Here is a 25,879-nt window from a genome sequence, read left to right on the forward strand (position 1 = left end):
ACATACCGTTTGAACAGCTCTACAATGCTGTATAGAACTCCCCAAACTCTGCGATGGCTTATCGGGGCCCAGCATCCGCGTATCTGCCGAGGATCGATTACAACACACTTGTTGACTTCCCTCAGAATTTATGTGAGTGAACCGCCCCTGCCGACAACCCTAACCAGGTTCTTACCCCTGCGTCAGTCAATGAGGGGCGTTTCGCAATGGTCCCCTATCCTAGTAAGGGGGAATGAAGACGAGGGGAGTATATGGTGCTTCACATCGCTCAATGTAACAATCGACGCAGATTTCGCGACCCATGTGCAATGTTAGTGTTCTCGTCTTATCGAGCTTTGGTTCGAACTGACATCAAATTAGCGTTCTGGCCCTGGATGACAAGTTTAAGTACAAGATCCTCTTCTACGTGCCCACAGCCGTTGATGTTGCTGCAGTTCAGAGTCAAGTTGTGCAGCAGTATCCCGCAAATTTCTCAGACGGTTGCCCCTATGGGAGCGGCGACCGTATTCTCAACGAAGCACAACTTCTATACCTGACCTCATGATGTCATAGTCTATTCATACACCCCTGAAAGCAAACGTGCCCGGTCCTCCCTGCGCTCAACACCTTTTGGTCACGCTCCTGATGACTAAACAGATTGCTTCTCTCCTCGAGGATGCCATTTTCATTGCCCTCCACGTCGTTGTCTAGACACAGGCATGTTGGGACAGGCACCCCGGCGTTTCGTGTCCCAGACATATGCCCGCAACAATCTTCCAGTCTGGTCGTACCACTTCTCGCACGTCTCTGAGACTCCTTTCCTTGGATCATACCACGGTTCAGAAGTTCCATACGTATTCGGCGAGACAGCTGACCCTCTTTCTACCCAGATGATGCCCTTGTGGATCTCTTTTGCAAACGGCTTGGACCCTAATGATCATGGCCATTTCGAAGCAGGTGCCGAGTTGCCATATTGGTCACAGTACGGCGCAGTCGGAAATTTGATGGAGTTTAGAATCACGAACAAACCTCTTGTGATGGATGACTTCGCACAGAGGCAGTAAGTTGTAGGATCTCTTCCTGAAGTGGCATCAACTTACGGCTCCAAGATGAATGTGATGATCGAGAACATGAATACCTTCATCATCTGAAGCATTGTGATCCTCATCTCTGCTTGTCTCCTATTGTTTCTCTTGCCTCTTCTCGCCTCCTGTCGTCTCCTCTTGTTTCGTCTTGTCCCCTCTTGTCCCCTTTGCGCTGGCAGGCCGTCCTACGTCATCACGCACCCCGAGTCCATATTTTGATCATGTGATCAGGGGGTTATTTTTATTCAGTCATTTTTCACATGTTACCTGGAATCGTACAGATCAGAGAACACGCGCGGAACGCTTGCGACCATCACATCTCTGTCAATTGGGCTCTATCTAAGCTCACCCGTCATGTCGACTCGCAAGGCCTTGCTTGTGTATCCTCGGACTCTGGATAGACGGAGTAAGATCACGGCTGGCCAGTACCAGTGTGAATATTCAAGGGGTTGCAAGCACATGCCGGCATTCGGGACTTCCGAGGGTTCGGTCACGCCATCAAGATGGTGCTTGGTTTTCCCCTCATCTGCCTGGCCCCTACCTCCTCGTTGCACAGGGCGTTCACGAGCAATGAAGGCAGGATGCAAGTTACTGAGAATACATAAACCAACCATGATGAAATGAGTGAATGCTCGAAAGGAGGGCCCTCAGCATGTCGTCTTCTCTTTTGGCGCTTGGGCTTGGTGCTCTTGGCGTATTTGCTGCCCCACTTGGGCCTACTGTCACGTTAGATTTTGGCACGTTCAGAGGCATTTCAGATTTTCTGACCGGCACCGACACGTTTTATGGGCTGCCTTTCGCAGAACCGCCTACTGGACAACTCAGATTGCGTCCACCGCAATCATTCACCACCAATTATGGCACCACTATTCAGGATGCTTCAGTTCCCAAGTCGGATTGTCCACAGCAGGCAGTCAGCCTCGTCTCTTCTGAAGCTCTGGTTTATCTTCGTACATATGCTGGGCCGAATTTTACGGCGTATCTCTCTCTTACTGGAACAGGTTCAGAAGATTGTCTGTGCGTCCCCCCTCGTCGATGGACAGGACTACTTCTGATGTTGGCTCGCGCACTGACAGATACATGAATATTATTCGTCCTAGCACAGCTACTCCTGGGTCCAAGCTCCCTGTAATGTTCTGGATATTCGGGGTTAGTGATTTTGTTCCACTCTGAATCGCTGGAGTTGATCGGTGCATTATGTAGGGTGGCTTCGAACTGGGAGGCATATCTGAGTACGACGGGTCTCACCTTGTACAACAATCTATATCCATGCGTCAAGATGTCATCTGGGTTGCAGCAAAGTCAGTCTGATTCCTGCTATTAGCTTCTAAGTATACGTTGAAGGAACCAATAGCTATCGGGTGTCGGCATGGGGCTTCATGCCTGGACAAGAAGTTCAAGATGACGGCGCCGCCAACATTGGTCTCCGAGATCAGGTAGCGGATGACATTCTTCTGTTCCCCGATGCGTAAATAATGTGCACGTTAGCGAGCCGCTTTAGAATGGGTATAGCAATATATTGAATAATTCGGAGGCGATCCAGAGAGGGTAACCGTATGCATCTATAACATTGCATGCTTCGCAGATTACTGAAATAAGCATTAGCTATTTGGAGAATCTGCAGGCGCCATTTCGATCGCCTTCCAGCTTCTCATGTACGGCGGCCAAACGAACGGCACATTCAGGGCGGCAATCATGGAGAGCGGATCTTCGGTCCCAGGTGCGCTGCATCCAAGATTATTGTACGAGTTACTCATCTGGGGCAGTCGGTCCTTTATCTTACGGACAGTCCATCTTCGACCAGATTGTAGACTTCACGAACTGTTCGGCAGCTAGCGACAAGTTGGAATGTCTTCGGGGCTTGGACGAGAACACTTTCATGCAGGCAGTAGCCATTACCCCAAATGTGGAATCGGCATTCGTGAATTTACATCTCGCATATCTTCCGAGAACTGACTATGACACCATTCCCGACCTGCCACAAAATTTATGTGAGTTTTTCATTCAGATACCTACCACGAAGCGTTTCACATCTTATCAACAGTGCGTGCTGGGCGCTTTGCTAGACTCCCTGTAATCAGCGGAGATAATGAAGGTTCGCTAGGCGCAAACTGCGAAAAGGACTCATCTAATTGTACTGTCTCAAGATGAAGGGACCATCTTCCAGTTCACTTCTCTGAATGTCACCACTAACGACGAATTCGCATGTTATGCCAAAGGTACGGCTCTCAAGTGACTGTTTGACCCGAAAAGTGAGATATGTATCGTCTACAGAGATGTTCCCGCTTTTATCAAACTCAAGTAAGTCGTTCGTTAGTGCAACTACCCCCCGATTGTTGAACAAGCGACGTTCCTCAGCTCTGTCAATGCTTCTTGAGGCATACCCAGAGGATCCCGCTATAGGATCCCCTTATAACACCGGCGACTGTCAGTGCTTCATTCTAAGTCCATGCCAATAGTCTGAAGCTTCCGTATTCAGTGTATGCCCTGACACCACAGAATAAACGGGTACGAGCTCTGATATATTGCCCCTAATGGGAATAGTGACGGCTCAGCACTCGCTAGATTGCGTCTTTTCTCGGCGATACAACCTGGAATGTGAGCACGTAACAGTTGACGAGGGCCAACTCCGCTGAACGCCTAGACAGGCAGCTCGGCGTTTTTTCTCCCAGATCTACGTGAACGCGTCGGTTCCCATCTGGTCAGCCATATCTACCATGTGTACTTGTTCGCTCATTGACGATGCTTGATCCAGGTCTTATTTGTTCAGCCATACGAACACGATCCCTTTCTTGGGCGCTTTCCACGCATCGGAGATCCCGTTTGTTTATGGGGACATTCCCGATCTGACTTCGGTGCAAATGAGGGCTTCCTGGATCTCCTTCGCAAACACCCTCGACCCGAATAATATTGGCGAGTTTGGGATAGGCATTGATCTCCCGTATTGGCCCCAATACGGTACCGATGGCGTGCAAATGGAGTTTGGACCGCTAGCTTCTTGGTTGACATACGACACCTATCGGGAGAACTCCACGGAAGTGGCGAGTAGTAATATTGATGAATTTACGATCTAGATCTGGATCGAGATTATGTATACCCATTAGTACATTTGTTTTCTGTGTCCATATGAATTAAGCAACAACCGAATATATAAGCGAATGAGAGATGAAACGCAGGCACTCGCCGCTAGAGGCTATTAGTACGCTTATCTATCAGCGCCTGCCATTCTTGCGTCGAGAACGTGTGTCATAGACATCACGCTTCGAATTTGACCTGTTGCAGCGATGTTAGGCCAGCGAAAGCCGGGACTCTGGCAAGATACGCACAGCTTGTATATACTCAGCCTCCAACCACCGCCACAAATTTCTATAGCCAATTCATTAATTGTGCGATGAAATCCTTTGAACCAGGATACGCACCGCCAGAGTTACCGACGCACGGTGTGCTGCAGTCTGCACTGCTTGCCTGCGTAGCACCATTCTGGATAGAGTTGGCGCACCAACACTCGTTGCCGTCCTCCGTTCCCGCATAACTATAACCCGCATTTCCACAGAAGGACTGACATACTTCGGTCGTCATTGAGGACGAGGATTCGGCGTAATTCGGCAGGGCGCGATTGTTGGCATCAACATAGCAGCCTACGGACGACCAGCGAGGACCATTCGGCGGAATATACTGATAAATGTTGATCCGCCAGCCTCCACCACATTTTTCTACATTACAAGTTAGCACGCTCCCGAAATGAGATCGTACGACCCACCATTCGAGTTACCAGCACATTTGGTTGAACAATCCGATCGGCTCGCGAGCGTGGCACCGTTCTGGATAGAATTGGAGCACCAACATTCATTCCCCGCTTCTGTGCCTGCAAGCGCAAATCCGTTGCCCAGGCAGAAGTTGTTACATGATTCGATTGTCATGGAATTGGAAGACGTAGCATCGCTAGGCAAGGCACGATTATTCGCATCGACGTAGCAACCCACCGAGTGCCATCCTGCGGATGTTGGTGAAGATGTTGGGCTGGAAGTAGTACTCGTCGCAGTTGTAGGGGCGTTATACTGGTGTATGTTTATGCGCCAGCCTCCACCGCATTTTTCTGCGCTTGTGGTATCAGCCATCTTATCCAGGGAGTCAAGAAAAAGAACCTGCCGTTCGAGTTGCCTGAGCATGACGTCGAACAGTCCGACGCGCTAGCGGCCGTGGCACCATTCTGAATAGAGTTCGCGCACCAACACTCGTTTCCATTCTCAACGCCAGCAAGAGCAAAACCGTTGCTCAAGCAGAAGCTCTCGCAAGACTCCACAGTCATGGAACTTGATGACGTCGCGTCAGCAGGAAGAGCGCGACTATTGGCGTCGACGTAGCAGCCGAGGGATGACCAACCAGTCAAGGATGCAGTAGCAGAGCTGGTGGCGGTGGCGGTGGAAGTGGGAGTGGATGCTGTCGTCATGGTGTGTTGATAAATGTTAATCCTCCATCCGCCACCACATATTTCTGTCCTGGCATGAGCAAAATCAAGACCAATGAACCGAAGAAGCTTACCGTTTGCATTTCCTTGGCATTGAGTAGAACAGTCTGAGGAGCTCGCCGCGCTCGCTCCGTTCTGGATTGAGTTGGAACACCAGCACTCATTGCCGTCTTCGACACCCGCGAAGTTGAAACCGTTGCTAAGGCAATAGGACTGGCATATCGCCACGGTCATGGAGCTTGATGATGTCAGAGAGCTTGGAAGTGCACGATTGTTGGCATCCACATAGCAGCCCAGGGATTGCCACCCTTGTGCAGTGGCGCCCTTTGCATACAGGCTCAACGTCCAGCTACCACCGCAAGTTTCACTTGAAGCGCCCGAGCAGTGGGTATTGCAGTTTGAGCTGCTTGTCGTAGCGCCACCACTGCTGATGGTGTTGCCACAGTAGCACTCGTTCCCGTTCTCTGTCCCTGCCAAGGTGTATCCCATGCTATTGCACTGGTTCACACACCACTCGTTGATCAGAGCAGACTGGGTGGATTCATAGGAGGTGAGGGCGCGAACACTTGTAGAATGCTGTGTCGGCTCGGCGAGACACCCCGAGTATGTCCAGCCGGCCGGAAACGTCTGGGTTGGTGAGGCAGTAGACGTCGTTGGGGAGCTGTTCGCTGTTGAGGATGGCACCGTGTTCACAGTCGTCGCAGCACACGCAACTCGAGGCAGAACTTGAGGGGCTGTGGCAAAGATCAGCCCTACATCTATCAACCCGATCCCGCATGAACTCACGATCGTTGCTTGTCATTGAATGATAATGGTTTACGATCTCAGACGCCCTCGTGGTCATATCTAACGCAATGAGCTTCAGTTCATAAATAAGGAGCAGCTACGGCTTACCTGACGTGGTGCCCGGATAATACATTGTATATCCATCATTGTGGGTTACAAGGGTGCAGCAATCCGAGTCGTGACCAAACAAGCTCCAGAAGAAATCGCCAGTCCCATCGATATTCTGGACGGCGTTCATGAAACTGTTGATGTCGTCACCGCCAAACTGGCCCGTCCAGTCCCATTCGCCTGCGATGTACACCTTTCCAGCCTCGTTCATTGTATACGATGCGCCGGTCTGTAAGCGGGATACGGAAGCAGGATCTAGAGAAATAATCATTCCCTGATGACAGCGATAGAAGGTAGCAGGAACGCACAAAAATGATCGGTCAATGCATCCACATTGCTGTTGCTCAGCTGTCCAGAATTAGGGAAGATGCCGAATGTGCCGTCCATACAGAGATGGTTGGGTGCCAGGCTCTTGATCAGTGCGCAGATCTGTTGGGTCCAGGCGTTGGGCGGTGGCCCATCATCACGCTGGTATACGCTCAGCTCGTTACCTGTCTCCCAGATCATGATGGTCGGGTCATCCTTCAGGGCAATGCCGGTGTACTGGTTGACGTGGGTCAGATGATGTTGAATGTAGTCCATGAACAGCTGAATGCAGGTGGTGTCGTTGTAGAAGAAACCCCCCACGTCAGGAGGTGTGATGTCCGCGCCAGTGCCGGACCAGGTGTGACCCGCCCAGCCCACAAACTGATACTTGCCACCGTGATACCAGTTGTACTATGGCGTTTTCAGAACAAATGTTGACACTGACGCGGTAGAAGACTACTCACGTTATCGACAAGAGGGATGATCAGTTTCAGGCCGTAGACTCGCGCAGCCATGATGGCGAAATCGATTGCCTGGTATGCACCGTCGTTGTATGTGTTCGGGCCAGTGACTACACTGAGGGAGTTTCCGAAGCTGATGCCAAGTGTATGCGCGCGGATAGCATTCGCACCCATGGCACTCGCGATGCCCATCATCTCCCATACCCTAGTCTGCGAAGGGTAAGACAGATTGGGACTGATTGGAATTATTGAGTATGGACTTTCTGAGAAAACAAGAAATCACTTACACGACGTTCTCATCTAACCCGAGCCAGTAGATGTTGGGCCCGACAGGGCGGAACTCGAATCCGTCCAGGAAGAGCTTAGACCCAGAACGCGTGACGAAGTCATCTCTCTTGTGCATATGCTCTGAGGAGGGACCGGAAGGACCAGGGAATTGGTTCTCACTATACTAGTTGTCAGATTTTCCCCATGTTACAGGGGATAAAGTTGCGCGCACTTGGAGTTACAACTTGAGACCGAACTGGGGCTGTAAGTCGGCTGGTAGTAGTAAGGGAATGGTCCAGAGCCGGAGATCCACGCGTCTATTTGAGAGTCCGTCACGTAGCGCTTATTTAGGGTATTGGCGGTCCATAGTCTTTGGAGATCGAGTAGATGGGTCTGGTTGAAAGACCAGAAGGAGGCGAGGGTGCCGGGGAGCAGAACCAGAAGAGCGAGCAGGGGAAGGAGCGGAGTGTGCATTGTAAAGAGCGTCTAAAGGATAATAAAATAGTCCCAGATTGTTGGTGTGGTGTCCGTTTTAGACGATTGTAGATGTGCAAAGAATGTGCTTAGAGTATCATGTAGCCAAAAGAGAGGACAGCTCGGGGAGAGCACAAGACGAGGAGATCAAATCAATTGCAATTGGGAAAGAGACCCCCAGCGGTGAGCGCCTCCTAGCCCAAGACAAAAACAATACTCAGCGCCAGAGCGCCAGGGGGTATTCAGCGGTTCGATCATTACTAACCGATGCGATTGGTCAACTTTGTGTAGGGTTGGATATGGTTGGTGGGTGTATGTCATACTCAGTGGCTCGGAAAAATGGACAGGTGGCGGTGTTGGAATGTTCACTTTAGAAGCGTTATTTAAGGCATGATCGGATCCGGATATGAAGCTTACTTAAGGTCTAGAACACTCGGCGATTCTCCCCAGCTGCTTGCAAATATATACCCACCAATGATACAATTTAGTGAGCAACTATAGAATCCGAATATATTACACTTTGAGAACCACTTGCAAATGAAGAGAAATATTGTATACCGCCGTACAATTGACTGGGATATTAATGTTCGGTCCTGATATTCGATCCCACACTGCGAAAGTTAGTTCCCATACCATCGCCGCCCAATTGACTCTTCGCTAGCGCTAGCGCTATACATATCCCGACCATATCATTGTCTTCTCTGATGATAGACCCCAATCTCTTATATTGACATTGCCGGCTACTACACGCCGCGTGTAGGTAGTTGTCTATAGAAACATGCGGTGTCATTAATCTTTCCCGCCAAACTGGATGATCTCCTAACCTCATGGCAAGGGGTACTGAACCTCGACCCTATGTTTCTATCAATATTAATCGCGGTCGCCGCTTTTAGTAGTCGAGCTGTGAACAACAGGCCATGCTTCTTGGAGATTGCTGTGTCCCGTTTGAGTCGGACATCCTGTATACTCACCACCAATTCTGAACTGACCCGAGTATCACGGAGCGGCTGTCAGTATTGTTATGAACCTCTCAGACGTTCCATAAGAGAAATTGATGGTGCCACGTTAACCCTGAATCTCCTAGGTTTCGGCACATCACAAGTCTTCGCTTCTCCAATCCATGTCGACAGCCTCACCAAACACGGAGCATCAGTGAGCCAGCCTTCAGAATACTCCAACAATAGCTTTCAACCTGGGACCCCAGATTTCAGTGGAAGCAACAATGCTAAGGATGTCACGATGTGCAGTGCAAGCAGACCATTATTTCGCAACACAATAACGTGCCCACAAAACGGTGCAGAAGTGAGCCGGTCAAAAGCCCATTAGTCGACAAGCTGTATTGAACACGTGCCGGAACAGGCTCGACAACACTAGTCTTGAAGTCACGAAAAGGAGCCGTTATCTCACCACGTCACTCAGAAAATCAGGATCTGAACCATGCTAGGCATTCCGTTCATAGCCGCATAGTGCATACAGACAAGCTCGGCATGATCGACATGAAAGAAAAGCGCCAGCCCAATCGTCTACTCCGCATCCACAACAACGGTTTGAAGACCCTGCATTAACGTTAAAGACACTAATAGGACCACATAGATGGGGAGACGTACCTTGAACTCGTGCACTGGGATGTCAATAGCCGTGGCATAGGTGTACAGCTTCTCCTTCGCGTCCTCCTCGTCATTGCGCTTCCCTATGCGAACATTCAGCACATGCCACCACTATTAGGGCTAAAGACACGCACTCTCCAGCCTGACCCGTATCCGATGTGGGACGTTCTTGATCCCCTGCCTCCAAATAGCTTGGTTGAGCTTAGGATCCAAACGCACGTCCTGGGTACCCATCGCCTTCTGTGCGAAATCAACAACGGACTTCACAGCCCAGGGAGCGCGCTTCTTGAACGACCGGCCGTGGACGAGCTTGTGTAGGTGAATCGTATATTCGCGTGTGACGACGTCCTTGAGCGCAGAACGGGTCTTGCCCTTGCCCTTTATACCATTCTGTCAGAACCCACTCTCCTGCACACGATCCATAACATGTTCACCTTCTTCTCAGTCTTGGGTGCCTGGTTATTTCATCAATACTCAGATCTCCTTTCCGAGCGTGAACACTCACCATTGTGGGATATACGGCTTTTGGAGCTGAACGACGAGCAGCGGTGCAATGGTCTGCACCCCATGAGCACGGGACCAAATTATTGGAAGAGACAAAAACTGTACAGTACCAGGGGGTAAACTTTAGGGTACCCCTCGGAAGCAATCCTATTCTGAACGGTCCGTGCGCGAGATCATTTGACGCAATCCGAGGGGCATACTATTCACTAATGAGGAACTTCTGATTATGATAGTTTCCCCATGCCAAGATTATCATGTCTTCATTCAACGGCTACTTATCGTTACACGACACAACCTAATCAATGCAGCGATAATTCAAACAGAGTAGTGCTTGGGAAACCCTTTCCCACAATATAAATTTCAGTTTGTCAAGGACATCACATGCTATAGGGAGTACAGAGCGGCTTGAGAAGGCAACGAAGGAGAAAGCAGAAATAGAACGGTTACAAAACAATGCAATATGTGCTGATAAATCAGCCCTCAACAGGCTGCAGAACGGACGACACCGGGTATCGTGGCCCGAAGGACCTGGAGATCTATCAAGCGTTTCGCTGATTCCCCATGTGTTGCAGGATGTTGTTGAAATTAGGCTCTTCAATAACCGGTTGCCCGCCACCGCAACGAGCTTGCTCCTTGAGAAGCAGGCACAGTTCGTCAATGTCGCAATCCTGAAAAGAGCCGTGAGCATCGCGTCAATCGGGTGAGCTGCCACACGATCGTACCTCGAAGTGAGGGTTACTCCGGACCTGCTTCCAAGCTTCGCTGATTGGCACGTTGCGCAAATTGGGATCAGCCTTGCCGAGGGGCTCGACCAAACCCAAGTCAGCGGCATGTGTGCATGGCGACTGATCTTTCGGAGGCTCCGCTGGCGGAACAGCGACAGGGGGCCCAAAAGTCTTGGGTTCGCTGGTAGCCATCATATTGATGATGTCTTGCCTGGTTCTTGGGCATCCGTCACCATGTTCATCGTGCGCTGAATGCCCATCATGAACGAGGGGTAATGACGCAGCAGCCGCATGGTCATCCTTCATTGTCGTATCAATTGGTGCAAGCACTGCTTCCGCAGCAGGGGAGAAGTCGCCTACGATGGGCATGAGATCACCGAAGTCCTCTCCGAAGAGTTCCTCGAGATTGACCAATCCACCCTCGCCTTCTTCATCACCACGTGTGGCGTATGGGCTAATGTCGCCGGCGCCTCCGAAGATACGATCGTAGATTGGGTCACGATATGATGTGTATTGAGGGGCGGTGGCGAGCGTTGTCCATGTGGGAGTGACAGGGAAGGAGCCGAACATGGACAGATTACTGTCCGAAGCAGAGGTTAGGGACGGTTCAGAAGCACCAGCGGTGCTAAACACTGGGTTGTTGTGGGACATATCGATGGGAGGCGATGATTGTGAGAATACGGGCTCCTGACCAGTGGAGGAAGAAGCATCGGGAGAGGAGTCCGTCGATCCGTCCGATGCAGACCGCTTGTTAGACCCAGGCATGCTAAACGTGAACTGTCCTTGTTTCAGCAGTTGATTTTCGGTTTGTAACCTGTTAAGGAGATCCTTCAGGTTCTCATTTTCGTTCGCAGTCTCAGCCTTCTCGGCTTCGAGTACAGCGACCCGGTCCTCAAGCTTCATAACGTGTTAGTCTCTAAGAAGTGCGTAATGAATAATAGCACGTACGTCTCGAACATGCTTCTCCTTTCTCTCTCTGAATGCACGCTGAGCAGCCCTGTTCTGCTCCTTGCGCTTCATCACACGGGTCTCGTCCTTCTGACCGCCAGTAGACTTCCGACGGTTCTTCTTATTCTCGGTACCATCTACATCGTGACGAATGAGTTTCCTCGCTTTCTTCGCTGCCTCTCAAAGGGGCCTCTTACCCATCGAGTCGCGATGTGACTTATGAGCAGGAGCCTCATCATCGAGGTCATCCTCATCGTCAGGGGAGAGCTTCCGCTTGTGGTTCATCTCTTCAGGAGTCCCGGTCTGCGTGCGCTCAAGCTCGCTGTGAGGGGGACTTGGGGAGGAATCCTCCTCGCTAAGGGGCGGTGTGAGGGTGTACGACTGTTGAGTTAGGGAATCTGTGTTGACCTGCTTCTCGAGCATCGCCAAGAAGTCACTATCGTTGAGACCAGCGAAGGAAGCAGGTAGATCCCATGGGTTTGATGCTGTCTGGTTGTTGTGCATGAGAGTGGCAGACATGGTAGGGTTGGTTGCTGCGCAAGGGGAGAGAGACAGGTGGGTGGATGACGAGTCAGATGGTGTGTGTCGGCTTTGTAACACGGTCCTTCTGGGCCTTTCTGGGCGATGCCAGTACTGGCAGGCCGATTAGTTGGCTGAGTACCCTATGAGGTAGGGAGATGCAGAGACAGGGAGACAGAGAGCGATAAAGGGCAGCAGTTGGTCGTCAGCGTTCAGGGAGAGGGCGACAACCTGAGGGAGGGAAAAGTGAGATGGTGGTGAATGGGTGAGGAGCGATATAGATGGTGGGCGGGAGTCAAGGCGAGGAACTAGAGCCGTCTCACGTCAGCGGTCTCATGTGGCGCGGAGGGCAGTGAGCACCGGTATCAGGGGTCCTGACTTCTCTTCTATCAAGGCCCGTTCAAGGTCTCGGGGCCAAATTTCTCCTTCGCATGGGGCAGTTCCTGGGGTCCCCCTGCCCTGTCTTCCCTCACGGCCGGACTCGTGTCCCGGCAATCGCTTTTCAATGATTCTGCGACTTCCTCGGTCATATTTCGACGCCCTCCGCCCTTTGTCGCTCCATGTTCTGTACAGTCTTCTGGCCCTGGAAACGCGGGAAGAGGGCTTCATGGGCTTCAGTGAATACCTCGTCTTTTTTCGTCTGTCCAGCTGTACATGTTTGTGCACTCTTCTTCCGGGATTCTTCCTTTCAAAGCTGTCTTCCAGTAGATATTCCATGGAGGAAGCCTTACATTTAACGCCGATGGAAAGAACAACGGTTCCCTTGTTGCATTTACCCCCCAGACGAAGACACCGGGCATGCTTCCTCCCTGCAGCGCTTTATTGATTCGCGCCAACGTCTAACTGGTGACGGTGTGGCGATGCGAGAGTGTTGAACTTGCGTTTTAATTCAGAACAACATGGGCGCCTTGTGGCACCTGGAAAAAATATCGCGTGTCGAGATTTGGACGGTGAGAAGTTGATTTCCCAGGGGTCGTTGGTCTCGGTACACCCGCGCAGTATTTCTGCTTTTGATAACGTCAATCTAAATGCTCGAAATGCAACAGCAGCTTTCTCCGAAATCTGGCAAGACAGCAAAGCACTCAACGTCTCCAAATTCCAACATCCTCCAATCTGAACCATCTGAGGGATATCCTGATCTTTTGACACCGCTCCAAGATCCGATTGAATCAAATAGGCACAATTGCTTCTCGCCATTGGTATACTTCCTATAGAGTCATGTCTCTTCGCATGGTGTTTCCGATCCGAACCCGACAATGAAAGAATCATCCGAAGTCCCCCTTGTTCGGGAAGGGACGGCGGTTGCACAGATGGTCACGGATGCACGCAGAGGCGCCCTTTTGTCGCCCAGCTTTCTCTAAACCTGACCACCTGCTCGCACACACCGGCGGTGAACGGAGGCTCCATCTCCGATGGATTGATGCTCAATCTGCATTAACTCCTTTGGCGCCCTTAGTATGCGGTGCAGAGCTCGAAATGAACGTTTCGCCCAGAAGAGAAGCGCACGGGATCGGAACATGCCCCGCACAGCCTGGCTCGATGGCGTCTCGATCACTTTTTCCCCACTCTGTCCCATCGTCTCCCACTCAGAGCTGCCAAGCCAATCCTCTTCTCATCCGCCTGTTGAGACACATATATACGGCACCTTGAGGGTGACATTCCCGGTATTTGTCGGTTATTTCCTCAGCGCCTGGAGGGCGTGGCTCTGAGTTCCGGCCTCGTCCCTCAAAGCGATGATGCCCTGACCGCCGTAGTGTCAGCTCGCCGTTGCCAACCTTCTAGATTTGACTGTTGTCAACCCGAACCTAAATGTCGGGACCCACCTTAGGTCCGGTAAGTGGAGTTCATGGAGTTGGAAACATTCTTAAACTTGACTCCTGTGGATTCTTGATGAATAGGGGTCTTCGGCCGCCCTGCATATCGGCACCCTGCGGCCCGAATCCCTTCTCTTGGCCGGTATCTCAATGTCGTGGTGTGATGTCAATGGGTGGAATCGCGTGGGGAAGCTAGTGGATTCCATTTAATCGCCCATGCGACAAAGTGCTTGCCGGTCTTGCGCTCGTCCCCACATGGCTGAGTCTCGGCTGTAGACGGTTGAGGTGATACAATGGCGTCTAAAACTACCAAGAGGCTCTTCCATGTTCTGGGAGAGTACACTCGTATAACTGGTCCGCAAGTTGTTGACTTTTTGATGGCCGAGGTAGGGATTGTAGTCCGAACTAAGTGCTATTCGCGACCGGTAAACAGATTTCTTTGATATCACGTTCGAACAAGCATTCAGTTGCAATCGAACCACCTCGCCTCGGAAGTGTCAATTGAAAGATTTGTATCCGTTTTGCCCATTCATTGGCTGTGCTTTTTAGATTGTGCTCCAGACCAGCGGAATAAATATCAAGGGGTTCGTTGCAAAGGCCGGAAATGAATTGAACTCTAGAAAGAACCACTTACATTTGAATACAGTGTCATCTTTTATGGGTGTTCCGACACTTGCTTCTTGTAGGCAGAATCATTGCATTCGTACATCTCTATTTTTCGGCAGACGTGCGCATGAACCTTTTTCCGGCTGTAAAGCACTGGTCACCCCTATGTAGTCTTGATTTGAAGCATACACTGTCTCCTTCATCTCCTTGTTATCTTCTTTCGGTTAGGTGGCAAACTCGCAACTATTAACGCACGTTCGACAGCTCCAACAGACAACCTGACTATTAAACAACTTTCATGTAACGTATTGTGTGGTACAGCCATAAGGGTGAATTAGAACTGAGGTGTATAGTATCGTATCCGACTCGCAGGTGGAAGCGAGGATGTCAGGCGTTAACGAGCGTTACTGTGCGGATGGTTAGCAACATTTCTGTTCCTTAAGGTGGGATCTTACATAGTATTCAATCTCAAGCTGGGAGAAGGCAATCAGCTCAAATGGGGGTAATGCACAGCAAAGAAATGCGTACAAAAAGGAAAGCGACGCTTCGAGGCCACAGAATGTTCAGACCGGCAGGGTTGTACACATCCCTGTTTAGTTGATCTATCGTTCCTCGTAGCTTGGACATTTCCTGCACAGAAGTCAGCGTTCGTTGGGGAGACGCAGCCGCCCACTTACTCGATCATAATGAGTGGAAAAACATAGCCAAGAAAGGTATAGAGTAAGGATCGCAATAGTGTTATCAAAAAAGCTCCACCACAGGCTGTGAGCTGAAATGAGGCGCTCGTTGATGGTATTAATTGTTTCCTGAAACTGGGTGTGGGTGATACGGCCTTCAAGCTCCAACGGGTATGCAGGGTGAAACCTAGAGTAGCTTCGATGAGAATTCTCAGCAGAAAGCATTGCTCCACGCACTGTATTATCTCTCCTCCTGAATAGTCCCTCTCTACTCGAAGAATTTCTCTCGGGTAGTGTACGCCGATTTTACCGGTGGGAGGTGTGCCATACGCGGAGGTAGAGGATGGTGGACCGATATAGTATGACGACTTGGGTATTCGTGGGGCACTGCGGAACGTATACAACGCCATATCAGCATACAATGTACAAGGTAAGGTAAATGAAAGAAAGAGGGCTTACGTCTCCGCACTCGTGCTTGGTCTGCCTTTTACACCTCTCTCGGCCGCCTCCAACCTACTCCCGTTCCCGTTCCGTTGCTCTCGATCCATGCATACGCTCCCCGTCGTGCCGTGGCGCAGAAGACCCGTGCTGCTTTTCTCGCTAATGACGACGGTAGGCTCCGATATTGATAGATTGTACGGCGCCTTCTCCACGTCCGAGTGACCGTTGCTCGCCGTGTTGTCGTGCGTTGTTGCACGTGTTAGGCTCAGCATAGGGCTCGGGGGGCCGAGGTGCGGAGACGGAGGGTGTGATGACATAGAAACCGGATTTGTAAACGCGCCAGTCGCTCCAAACTGCGGAATTAACGCGTTGCCCAGTGAGAGCTGACAGATAGCGATCGTAAGGAGGGAAGAATCTCGATAGTTTACGATAAAGAGATGAAGTTTGTAGCCACGACAACGCAGGGGACGATGTAATGCGGTAGTGATGGGGGAGACATGCGGCGGTGCTCTCATTTTGCATTAAGGGTTTCTACTCGGGTTTTCTGGACGGAAGACTTGGATCTCATAATAAAAATCTATCTGATGTCTTCCAGATGATCGGTCATACAAAAGTAAATACATCTTCCTGACTCTTGATCATCTTCCGGGCATCTTGGGTTCCCACTATTCGCTCCAACCGCAAAAAATCATACTGGCAAAAGATGGCCTGGACGAATAAATCGCTACCCTCCGTGTCTTCTGCATCTTGGAACGGCATGGCCAACAGCTCGTCATAGTAATTTCCGTGATCTGGTAGTCCATAAAATGTTATGTTCTTGAATCCGCGAATGCGATATCGGCGATAGAAGTGGAAACGCTCTGTCATGATCACGAAGGCTTTATTTCCCGCAAAGAATTGCTGTCTCGCCCGCGCAATCTCCGAGTTGCTAACATCCCTGGAAACAAATCTGTAAGTACTCTGAAAAGAGTTTGTGATAACACTGACTCGGAGAGTGTGGTGTACGAGATTGCTCCTGTATCTTTGAAATGATTTCGCAGCCTGACGTAGTCGAAATACGACGGTACGAAGATCATGGTATTGACACTTCGCACTGCGGATTTGAGCAAAGAGGGCATGACCTGATTTTAAGTTAGGCTATTGATCGCGGCATCAGTGAATGATACTCGCTTGTTTCGTGAAGTATTCAAATCTGGCATCAGCTTCCTGCAGTGGGCTGGAACAGCTAAACTTCATGAAGGTCTGTACTGAAGTTAACGCGGCATAGAGAATGGCAACTGCCCACGCACTTGCTGGATACCCTTCGGTAGCTGTGTTAATAAGCCAGTAAATCGTTGCTCTGTTTTCAGCTTGCCAGCTACGTTCGTCAGAGATTTGTACAGCGCTCTCATTTCGGCCGTCTCATAAGGGGAGAAAAGGAGCGTCTGACGCAGCTTGGCGGCACTGACATGCAGTTAATAACAAGCACAAGACAATGCACTGCCGCTACTCACTGGCCATCCAGATACCAGGGCTTAATGCGAGAAAAGTCAGAATCCCGAGTCTCGTTCGGCAGTTTGTTTATGTGTCCAAGAACAAACTGGGCATGCATTAGCGCAGGTATGGATTAGACGGCATCTCTCATACCTGCAGATGTTCCCAATTCTGCATCGACATCACGTCCAGCTGATCAACGACGAGAATTTCGATGGATGACAAGAAATCAGCACTTTTTGATCTGATAAACAGTCAGGATGACCGTGACATCCAGCAGGCACGATGCTCACTTGTCCTTCTCTATGAGCATCTTCATACTCAAAGGGCTAGCGACAATCATGTCCGAGGAATAAAATTCCGTGAACAACTTCATGGTCTTTCTTGTTAATTTTAGTCCCAAGCGGAAATTATCATCGATGTTGCCTTCGAAATTGTCCACATGGTCTCTTGGATAATTCTCTGGATTCTCGGCCAGGCGGTCGGAAACACCCTTTGGCAGTGAATACTCGGCGAGAAAGTGGGAGTGATTCTCTGTCTGACTTGTCGGCGAGTTAGAGATGAGGGTCTCGATCCAGGAAAGCGCAGAGTTTCGGAGCGGAAGGAGGAAAAGCACTTTAGGTCGAGTGAAGCCTTGGTCCTGTACATCCGAGGGAGGGTCGCCACCTGCAGCTTCATCAAAGTGAGCTAATCGGTCGTTGTTCTTTAGCACACGACGCCGTGTCCTAGATCGGGGTTAGCTCGAGGCAACATAACCAGAGGCCATATAACGAACCTCAGAACATGATTCAACGCATGCACTGATATTGCCTCTCGGAACGCCTGCTGCTTCCGGCCATCTCGATCAGACACAAAGACGTCTTCATACGTGCCAGCCAGCTTCGCAAAGTCCGCACATAAGGATCGCATTTCGTCGTTCAGCGTATCAAGTCGAGACTTGAATGAAGCGAGCAGCTTTGCCTCCAACTGGATTTGCGTCAGACTCAGCAGGTTCGAACGGACTCAGCAGAACTGACCTTTGCGGACAGTTGTACCTCAGAAGCATTGTCCAGAAGCAATAATTCTTGGAAAGCCCCAAGTGAGCCTATCTTTCGCTGTCGAGTGGTCCACTTTCCCTCGTCCAAAGCATTTAAAGCACTAGGAGACAAAGAAGATTGTTTTGCACCGAAGTGATCGTTAAAAGGATCCTTGACATCGGCAACCTCAAGATCGTCTTCGAGAGCTTCATCAATGTCCGCATCAGGCTTCGAATCAATCTGCCCATCTATCGCCCGGGCCACGAAGGTTGAACTAACGACTGTTGTGCTGAATACCGCCTTGGGTTTGCCCCCTAATGTGATCCTCTTCCCCGGAGGTTTGATATCGTCATTTGGACGCCGCTTCTTATCCCTCCTCGTCGCCGAGACATTAAGGAGCGTTAAGAGTTTCGTTGAGACAGAGTTGAAGTTATCGTCGTCCATTCAATCTGACCAGCTTATTTCGACCACCCTTGTGGAGTTGAGGCGAAGTGAAGCACCGAAAAATTTGGGCCCGTAACGCGTCCCTATGAAATAAATCAGGCGCGGCGTCGATGAAGACGGGGGGGGGGACGCGTGAGGGTGGTGAGCGCCGTCTAAATAACGGCACACGTTTGATATTCTGCTCACCATTCAGATCTTTCTAATCAATACGGCAGAGTAATTGCTCCTTACTCTCATATCCACTTTCTCTTCATACTTTTCCAAAACTAAACGCTATGTCGAAACTCGCACCGGCCATTGAGCTGACCTCGCCTCGTTTCTTTGACCTCGACGATGATGACGTACTTGTCGACGAGGAGGCAAGGATCGACATCAGTCTTCCAAAGCCCCGACACATTAAAGACTCCGTTCATGACTATAGTAATGGGTAGCTCGCTACGATGTGGAGGTCACTTACCATTCCTTTATTAGTTACGATCGCCGATCCGATGGTGCAAGCTTTCATCGACAGTCCGCAGATTCAGCGACTTCGGTATATCAAGCAGCTCGGTACTGCGTACTTTGTTTGGCCAGGAGCCTCACACAATCGGTTTGAGCATAGTCTGGGTGCGTAGGCAATATATCTTCCGCATATATGCGTCCTCATCGTTGTCGCAGGTGTTTGTCACTTGGCCGGACTCCTCGTGGAGCGTCTTCGGACAGAGCAGCCATATTTGGGGATTGACGACCGTGACGTGAGGTGTGTGCAATTAGCTGGTCTATGTCATGATCTCGGTGTGCCGTCTGAGGGTTGTCTTCGTGAAGCATTCTGACACAACAATATCAGGTCATGGTCCATTCAGCCATGTATGGGATGGACTGTTCATGCCAGAAGCGACGTAAGCATCCGCACTTGCATGTGTTGTGAGACTGTACTCATGTCGGCTCAGTGGAGAACCATGGGCGCATGAAGCTGGTTCAGAGATGATGCTTGATTACCTCGTCGAGGACAACCAAATCGATGTACCTGAAAAAGACGTCACCTTTGTTAAGGCATTGATTGCTGGAGATTCTGAACGATGGTACGTGGATGCCCACACCGTAATCCATTATTCTAATATACAGTAATAAGCCCATATGAAAAGAAGTTCCTGTTTCAGGTTGTGGCGAACAAGTTAAATGGCATTGATGTGGATAAGTCAGGCGTGTTTTTTCTGGTAGAGATCTCGTTCTCACAGGTTCCCAGATTCGACTATATGCAGCGAGATTCTCATTGCTTGGGTATATCGTGTCCCGTTGATGTACATCGGTACGCCATATATCTCGAGCACAAGCGGATGGTCGCTCAATCGCACAACAGTATCATAGGCAGCTCTCGAGTGATCGCCAACACCATATGCTACAGCAATAAAGTGGGCCCGGTTTTCGTGACTTCAATGTGCCTTTGACAATTGTGCAGGATGCATATAATATTTATGAGTTATTTTACTCCCGGTATTCTCTTCATAAGCGCATTTATAATCATAAAGCAGGTGTGTATTATCTATTTTCCTCTCAAACTTCTGTTATTGATAGTATCTAGCTGTGGCTATCGAGCATATGATCGTTGATGCTCTGGTAAAAGCAGACCCCGTTCTCAAGCTGGTCGAACAAACGCGGGATCCCAGACGGTACCTGTATTTGACGGATTCTGTCGTCCAGGAGGTGGAAAAGTCTATCGATCCCGTAAGACCCATATCATCGTGTTAATCCGAACATTATCTGACCCATTTGCAGGCCTTGGAGGAGTCCAGAGAAATCATCCGACGACTTCGCGTCCGCGATCTGTACAAGATTGTGGATTATGTTATCCTGCCCAGCAATTGGCACGATATCTGGAAGAGAACGGGGCGTTTGACACCAGAGAGCATTGTGCGTCAAGCGAGAGAGGAGCAGCTGGACGAGGAGGAGCGTTTGCAACCGCAGGATCTCATCATCACCTGGTCTGTGCTTCACTTCGGCTCAAAGGAACAAGACCCGATCCGCTCGGTTCGGTTTTATTCATGGCAGAGCCCGCACAGTAGGTATACTCCTCTGTGGGTGGGACATCCTGCTGACATGTTGCGCAGAGGCGTACAGAGCAAGGAAGGACTGGATCTCACAGGTCACGGCTGATCAGTGGCAGGAGGTACTCGTCCGCTGTATCGTCAGGGATCCCAGGCACGTTGGTCCCGGTCTCATAGTATGTCTCTCAGCTGACAGGATGATATAGTAAATTTGGTCTTGCTCAAAGCGCCTTTCGAGCCGCCGTGAAGCGTATGCCGGTCGCCCCGACCGCCTCATCTTCTCAGGCACCTTCGCCTATGCTCTTAGCATCCTCTGGGGCAGCTGTCCCTGGTCTGGGTATCTCTGCAATTCTCCCTCCGCCCGCTTTTCCTGGTACACCCGGGCCCCCAACCCGAGAGCAGACACCTAACCCGTTTACAACTGTTCACTCCAAGTTCGCGATACAGTCGCCCATGGAGTCGCCCATACGGCGGAGGAAGAGAGACGACATGAACGGTGACCCCTCAGCCTCGCTCCAATCAACTCCGTTGAAGAAGGCCAGGGTCAACGGTTTTCATGGAGCTTAACGCAGACCCATAGCCGACAAAACTGATCATGCTTAAGCAGACCTCGTATATCTAAATTGTAGCATACTCAGCAGACCTCGTACCACACCTGCAAAGATCCTGCCCAGATAGGCAATGATTTGCACGTAATATCATGGTCCGTGTACATCCTTTCCGAACAACTAGCGAGTTGTTTGAGTGGATATTTCCACTCGTTCGAGTCCCTTACACTATTTCATCTTCGTGCCGTAATGTCATTCCACTTTGACAGCTCGCGCTCCAACGAACTTCGCCCTTGGCTTCTTCAAGAAGTGCCAAAGCAGTCAGTTCTCCGTGTAGCCGTCAAGAGATAGACTTCTGACTTCCGTAGTTCCGATGCCAATTCCGCGGCGATAGCTGACTACACGCTGCTGCAGTTGCGGCAGGTCGGACCAGTGGAGGAGGCCAACATCGTACCACCACGAGGGACGCAGAAGCCGGAAGGTAAGCACGCTGCGCCGACATCAGTTGGTACCGAGTGGAACGCTGCAGGCAGATACCGGGGGGACTGTATATACCCCGGACTTGGCAGAGTTACGGGCAAGGCTTGTCGAGGCACTGGACCACTTCACGAGAGACGGTGAGCAATGACATGGATTGGTAACTAGGCGTAAAGCTGATCAAACGAACAGATATCGGGGCGTTCGTCGACGACCTGCTAGCTCACTTGCAAGCACAAGCCTACCTCGTGTCTCCCTCAGCACCTAACCAGTCCGAACTGCCAGCAGCGAGCTCCGCATCAGGAACGACCATGTCGAGCCCCATGGCAACCCCGCAGTCCCGCTCGAAAGAAAGCTTCCCGGCGCTGCCCTATCCATATCGATTCCTCTTTGTTGGGCTCGAGCCGGCATCCCTCTTCCTCCCGTTCTTCTTAGCGCTGCTCTATCCCTCATGGTTCCAACACCAGCTCATTCCGAGTAGTGAACCTGCGGCCCCGCTCGGGCCTCGGGAGGTGATGGCAATTTGGCAGTTGGGCAATTGTACGTACATTACACCCCTGGGTAATGGTAATGAAGATGCTGACGGATATAATGATCGCGATTAGGCTATGGCTTACTGGGGCTGATTAGTTCCTTTGTATTCCGAGCAATAAGGGATACGCTGAAAGACAATCCCTGGGCACAAGAGCGGATCATCGCAGCTAGCTTGACAGCCCTTGCCATTGCAGATGTACGTTTACCCCTGTCTCCTCATGCCGAAATGATCCGGTCCTAACTAATTCTTGACGGCAGATCACTCAGTGAGACTATCTCCCTTATCTCCGTAGCCGGACGGTCGGAACATTGACACCGAACTTTGCTTAGCATTTTACTTACCCTGCTTGCCCTGCCACCGAAACTGCGGTTCAATATCGTAGAATGGAACGCGATGACCTGGGGGAATATCCCTACCGTTGTGGTTCTGTTTGTTGGGCGGTGCGTATCGCCGTTCCCACCGAGCGGGGACAATGTTGGCTGATATTTATGGCCTTTGCTTGACCAGGATGGCTTGGTTTGCTGGCGTCGGGCGGACATCATTCCTGAAACAGAAGGTCCCATAATCGCATAATCACGTATTACGATACATTATCAGAGCCATGCATTATCAATCCACCTAACAACGGCTGGGAAGGGACAGAAGCCTAACAGAAGCCGCGGCCTTCGTGTGATTGCGCCTATGATCGTCACAGGATCTTTCATGCCGTTGTGATGCAACTGCCACTCGGTGATGAAAATGCGGAAACCGGGTTTGGAAACGATGATTGCTCGAAACGGACGACCGCGGACTGATGCTTGTGTGGACGTGCTCGGCTACAATACTTGCATGCGCACGGATAACAGATGTGAATCGCTCATCCCGTATGGCAGTTCCTAACAGTACAAGCGGCCATCCGCTCCACCGGGCAAGTCAAAATGCGCTCCTCGGCCGGATTCGACCATTCATCCCTGCTGGCCGAGGGGAAGTGATTGCGCGATATACCGTCCGCTCGTACCGTATACGTACGTAAGGTAATCCTATTCCCCGGGAGTGGATCCCTCGTCTGCCAGGCTGCTGAAAAAGGTCCACGGCAACCTCCCGTCGCACAGCGAGATACCATGCGGCTCGCTTCTCTTCCCGAAGTTAAGGCATAAATCTTGCTCGTGATCGCACACGAGTTCCATCAAATTCATCGGCCGGAAAGGGGTGACACGGACAAGCGTCCTTCGGGGACCATGTGTTGGGAAACCACGACCCCTGGCGAGGACAGACGGGAGAAGAATGTGGACTGATCTGCTCGCTACCTACAACAGATCGTCAATACCGGGGCGAAAAAGAAGAGAACAGGACTTCCCCTCTCCCTCCGGACAAGTCGTTTCCAGAACCCTTGTGCACGGGCGGGCGCGAGTCACCCCTGACCAGGATCGGCATGCCGCCCGATGAAGAAGCGTGCAGAAGAGGAGCGCATGCCAGGGCCGACTAGAGTGTGGAAGCGAGCGTGATTCCTCTCTTGGGATCGTGTGATGCCTCTGCGCTGGGTGGCACACGATGGCAGGGGTTGTTCATATCTCTACGAAGCGCGAACCGAAGGTCCGAAGTGGGAAGATACGAGATGGAGGGAAGGACGCCAGCGCACGTTCTGGTCGGCTTGAGGGAAACGTTGATATGGAAAGAATACCCTCGCGGCCCCGGGAACCCTGGGCGTTGAGAGAAAAAGGAGCACAACCGCGTTTATTCCTGATAAAGGAAGTTGAAGAAGACAGGCAACCAGCGGGGTATCGGTTCACCCATTGCGGTTGCGGGCTCGCGGAGCGGAAAGGAATGCTTCTAGGAAAGACCGCGGCGCCGGTACGGTGTGTTGAAGAATACCAAAGAATAGGATATTGTTGCGTGCCGATTGGTGGGCGAGGGGGTGCAAGTCCTCCGAGACAATGGGTTCAAGAGCACAGAAGACCAGCGCAGCACGGTGAGGTGACAGCTCTTCTCTGCTCAGACAGAGCCAGTTACCTACGTAATCGCCGCGCCATCACCACACCTTCCAGGGCAAAAGCCGACAATGAACACCACACCCATACTGACGACAGCATATGATGCGGCCTGATGACATCAAGATCCCTCCCAGACTAAACCCGGGCATCACAAAGGTCGACTCTAAAACGTCAATCTTATCCCGCGGCAGAAGCGAGCCGCGTGATTTGCCCGTCGGCGGCCGGCGTTCCTGACAAACACCTTGATTTGTGTCTGTGTATTCCATCTTGCCATCTGGCGACGATGGACAATTCCACTATATCCGCTGGACAACAATCGTCACCACAATCGCGACAGCAACAACAAGCCCGACCCCCGCCCTGTGCACACCAGTGGCAAGCACGTGATACTCCTACCACAACAGACCACGCAAGCGATGACGACATGGTCATTTCCCGTGTGGCCAATTTTCATGCGCTGCGGCTGTGCGAGGCTCCGGCACGGTGGATCCCGGAAGCTCCACCAGATTGCTGGAAGTGCTGCTGATCAGCACGCTATGGGTGATCGAGAGGTCATCCCTTTTCAATGGATGGATGCGGGCGCGTGATCTTCCGGTAGGGCATCTGAACCACCACACCGGAACGAGCCAAATCGGGCACAGGGCAACCAACCTCCCCTAAAGCTGGCTAGATCCTGGTAAGCAACCCACCGCACCAGATCGGCAGCATCGCGCCCTGTCCCAAGGCGGAAAAACAGATGCCGGAACTAGGATTGGGCGGTGACCGGGATCCGGGGGAAGGGGAATTGCAGCCTATCGGGGATGAGGTGCTGTGCAACGGCCGAACGGCTGAGGACGGCATGTGGGTGTCTCTCCCAGATCGGGGAAAACTTGCAGGTTCTATCATCGGGTGTGACTTGAGACCCGTCGAGCTTCTGCCAGTTACATCATCCTCTTTCAGGCGCGGCACTGAGCTGTATCATGTTGTGTCAGGGCGGCGGGGAATGAATGAACCCAAAAAAGAATCAATTTGGCGCTCCTGCTGCGTGGGTGTGTCGGTTTCAGATGCCTGTGCGAGACATGTTTTGCCGAAACACGGCTGAGGGTGGGAAACGAGGGACCGCTGGGGGGGAACCAGGATTTCAATTTAGACTTGGCGGATCAACGTGATCTTTTGACGTTTGATTTGGTTTCGGGGCGGCGGTCCATGTTGTTGTTGGGTTTGGGGAAATTATATGTATTGAGTAAGATCCGGACCCTGGTTGATGGCGCATGTGTGAGAAGTTCGGGAGTGTGAGAGCCGAGCGGAGACCGGAGGCAGCTGGGTGTCAAGCGCGTGCAACCCCTGGTCTGCCGGCGGTAACTCACCGAGGGGGATTGAAGCTTCAACATGGGACAACGAGCTTGGACAGCGCGGTGCGGGAATGAATAGGAACTAGGAATAGGGTAAGCCAGGGGCCCGGGGTCAGGGCGCATGAGGAGGGGATGCGGGCCGCTCGGGCTTAGTTTTTGGTTGTAATCGGGATCAGGCGCTGATGGATGATCCTGGGGGAGTGCGTGGCTGTGCAATGACGTGATTCGCCTGGGGGGAGTTGTTGATGGACTGCGGGTGGGCGATGTGAGAAAGGAAGAAGGGAAG

At 51.3% G+C, this 25,879-nt stretch overlaps 9 protein-coding genes across 9 annotated transcripts; 3 read left to right on the forward strand and 6 right to left on the reverse strand.

Annotated features, from left to right (window-relative positions):
• Window positions 1-1,716: 1,716 nt before the first annotated feature.
• On the forward strand, window positions 1,717-4,138 carry DACRYDRAFT_118324 (sterol esterase; the record flags this gene model as incomplete). Its single annotated transcript, XM_040770563.1, has 14 exons — window positions 1,717-2,081; window positions 2,141-2,213; window positions 2,268-2,365; window positions 2,419-2,500; window positions 2,670-2,784; window positions 2,831-3,055; window positions 3,109-3,159; window positions 3,212-3,283; window positions 3,339-3,365; window positions 3,423-3,491; window positions 3,544-3,572; window positions 3,630-3,662; window positions 3,713-3,765; window positions 3,820-4,138. The coding sequence occupies 14 exons, from the start codon at window positions 1,717-1,719 to the stop codon at window positions 4,136-4,138; spliced, it is 1,611 nt and encodes a 536-aa protein (XP_040625934.1).
• Window positions 4,139-4,430: 292 nt separating this feature from the next.
• DACRYDRAFT_56734 (WSC-domain-containing protein) lies at window positions 4,431-5,766 on the reverse strand (the record flags this gene model as incomplete). The annotated part of the gene is made up of 2 exons (XM_040775390.1): window positions 4,431-4,777; window positions 5,607-5,766. The coding sequence occupies 2 exons, from the start codon at window positions 5,764-5,766 to the stop codon at window positions 4,431-4,433; spliced, it is 507 nt and encodes a 168-aa protein (XP_040625935.1).
• Window positions 5,767-6,415: 649 nt separating this feature from the next.
• Window positions 6,416-7,596, reverse strand: DACRYDRAFT_56785 (glycoside hydrolase; the record flags this gene model as incomplete). The annotated part of the gene is made up of 4 exons (XM_040775395.1): window positions 6,416-6,681; window positions 6,735-7,143; window positions 7,206-7,428; window positions 7,481-7,596. 4 exons carry the CDS (start codon window positions 7,594-7,596, stop codon window positions 6,416-6,418), a joined length of 1,014 nt encoding a protein of 337 aa, XP_040625936.1.
• A 1,665-nt stretch (window positions 7,597-9,261) lies between these two features.
• DACRYDRAFT_24119 (uncharacterized protein) lies at window positions 9,262-10,084 on the reverse strand. Its single transcript, XM_040773554.1, has 5 exons — window positions 10,047-10,084; window positions 9,976-9,996; window positions 9,676-9,919; window positions 9,542-9,624; window positions 9,262-9,490 (listed from the first exon to the last, which is right to left on the reverse strand). Exons 1-5 carry the CDS (start codon window positions 10,047-10,049, stop codon window positions 9,458-9,460), a joined length of 384 nt encoding a protein of 127 aa, XP_040625937.1. The 5' UTR covers window positions 10,050-10,084; the 3' UTR covers window positions 9,262-9,457.
• A 292-nt stretch (window positions 10,085-10,376) lies between these two features.
• On the reverse strand, window positions 10,377-12,482 carry DACRYDRAFT_24120 (uncharacterized protein). Its single transcript, XM_040773555.1, has 4 exons — window positions 11,916-12,482; window positions 11,719-11,855; window positions 10,768-11,667; window positions 10,377-10,713 (listed from the first exon to the last, which is right to left on the reverse strand). Exons 1-4 carry the CDS (start codon window positions 12,235-12,237, stop codon window positions 10,585-10,587), a joined length of 1,488 nt encoding a protein of 495 aa, XP_040625938.1. The 5' UTR covers window positions 12,238-12,482; the 3' UTR covers window positions 10,377-10,584.
• A 2,479-nt stretch (window positions 12,483-14,961) lies between these two features.
• On the reverse strand, window positions 14,962-16,163 carry DACRYDRAFT_82948 (uncharacterized protein). The gene is made up of 6 exons (XM_040776600.1): window positions 15,794-16,163; window positions 15,572-15,721; window positions 15,335-15,521; window positions 15,186-15,287; window positions 15,113-15,130; window positions 14,962-15,064 (listed from the first exon to the last, which is right to left on the reverse strand). Exons 1-6 carry the CDS (start codon window positions 16,090-16,092, stop codon window positions 15,062-15,064), a joined length of 759 nt encoding a protein of 252 aa, XP_040625939.1. The 5' UTR covers window positions 16,093-16,163; the 3' UTR covers window positions 14,962-15,061.
• Window positions 16,164-16,334: 171 nt separating this feature from the next.
• On the reverse strand, window positions 16,335-18,708 carry DACRYDRAFT_82949 (digestive organ expansion factor; the record flags this gene model as incomplete). Its single annotated transcript, XM_040776601.1, has 9 exons — window positions 16,335-16,712; window positions 16,763-16,896; window positions 16,946-17,017; window positions 17,065-17,218; window positions 17,269-17,354; window positions 17,402-17,492; window positions 17,542-17,951; window positions 18,032-18,208; window positions 18,247-18,708. The coding sequence occupies 9 exons, from the start codon at window positions 18,706-18,708 to the stop codon at window positions 16,379-16,381; spliced, it is 1,920 nt and encodes a 639-aa protein (XP_040625940.1). The 3' UTR covers window positions 16,335-16,378.
• A 275-nt stretch (window positions 18,709-18,983) lies between these two features.
• DACRYDRAFT_110366 (HD-domain/PDEase-like protein) lies at window positions 18,984-21,299 on the forward strand (the record flags this gene model as incomplete). The annotated part of the gene is made up of 12 exons (XM_040769043.1): window positions 18,984-19,128; window positions 19,180-19,314; window positions 19,366-19,482; window positions 19,535-19,586; window positions 19,638-19,769; window positions 19,820-19,885; window positions 19,934-20,099; window positions 20,147-20,219; window positions 20,270-20,412; window positions 20,464-20,746; window positions 20,796-20,908; window positions 20,982-21,299. The coding sequence occupies 12 exons, from the start codon at window positions 18,984-18,986 to the stop codon at window positions 21,297-21,299; spliced, it is 1,743 nt and encodes a 580-aa protein (XP_040625941.1).
• A 521-nt stretch (window positions 21,300-21,820) lies between these two features.
• Window positions 21,821-22,905, forward strand: DACRYDRAFT_24124 (uncharacterized protein). The gene is made up of 7 exons (XM_040773556.1): window positions 21,821-21,897; window positions 21,950-21,986; window positions 22,043-22,297; window positions 22,363-22,487; window positions 22,550-22,557; window positions 22,622-22,732; window positions 22,800-22,905. Exons 3-7 carry the CDS (start codon window positions 22,069-22,071, stop codon window positions 22,855-22,857), a joined length of 531 nt encoding a protein of 176 aa, XP_040625942.1. The 5' UTR covers window positions 21,821-21,897; window positions 21,950-21,986; window positions 22,043-22,068; the 3' UTR covers window positions 22,858-22,905.
• The last annotated feature ends 2,974 nt before the right edge of the window (window positions 22,906-25,879 follow it).

The sequence above is a fragment of the Dacryopinax primogenitus genome, assembly GCF_000292625.1.
Source record: "Dacryopinax primogenitus strain DJM-731 SS1 chromosome Unknown DACRYscaffold_17, whole genome shotgun sequence".
Taxonomy (NCBI): domain Eukaryota; kingdom Fungi; phylum Basidiomycota; class Dacrymycetes; order Dacrymycetales; family Dacrymycetaceae; genus Dacryopinax; species Dacryopinax primogenitus.

Bases quoted from the DNA above. Each gene is read 5' to 3' on its own strand.
- DACRYDRAFT_82948 (XM_040776600.1), bottom strand. From the start codon at position 16,092: ATGTCATCACACCCTCCGTCTCCGCACCTCGGCCCCCCGAGCCCTATG. The intron at 15,522-15,571 runs GTGCGTGGAGCA...AAGCTACTCTAG, and splicing joins TCAGGAGGAGAGATAATACA to GTTTCACCCTGCATACCCGT. The intron at 15,288-15,334 runs GTAAGTGGGCGG...ACTTCTGTGCAG, and splicing joins TTTCCACTCATTATGATCGA to GAAATGTCCAAGCTACGAGG.
- DACRYDRAFT_24124 (XM_040773556.1), top strand. From the start codon at position 22,069: ATGTCGAGCCCCATGGCAACCCCGCAGTCCCGCTCGAAAGAAAGCTTC. The intron at 22,298-22,362 runs GTACGTACATTA...GATCGCGATTAG, and splicing joins AATTTGGCAGTTGGGCAATT to GCTATGGCTTACTGGGGCTG. The intron at 22,733-22,799 runs GTGCGTATCGCC...TTGCTTGACCAG, and splicing joins GTGGTTCTGTTTGTTGGGCG to GATGGCTTGGTTTGCTGGCG.
- DACRYDRAFT_24120 (XM_040773555.1), bottom strand. From the start codon at position 12,237: ATGTCTGCCACTCTCATGCACAACAACCAGACAGCATCAAACCCATGG. The intron at 11,856-11,915 runs GTAAGAGGCCCC...GTCACGATGTAG, and splicing joins GTCACATCGCGACTCGATGG to ATGGTACCGAGAATAAGAAG. The intron at 10,714-10,767 runs GTACGATCGTGT...GGCTCTTTTCAG, and splicing joins GGAGTAACCCTCACTTCGAG to GATTGCGACATTGACGAACT.
- DACRYDRAFT_24119 (XM_040773554.1), bottom strand. The intron at 9,625-9,675 runs GTGCGTGTCTTT...ATGTTCGCATAG, and splicing joins GATACGGGTCAGGCTGGAGA to GGAAGCGCAATGACGAGGAG. The intron at 9,491-9,541 runs GTACGTCTCCCC...ACGTTAATGCAG, and splicing joins TCCCAGTGCACGAGTTCAAG to GGTCTTCAAACCGTTGTTGT.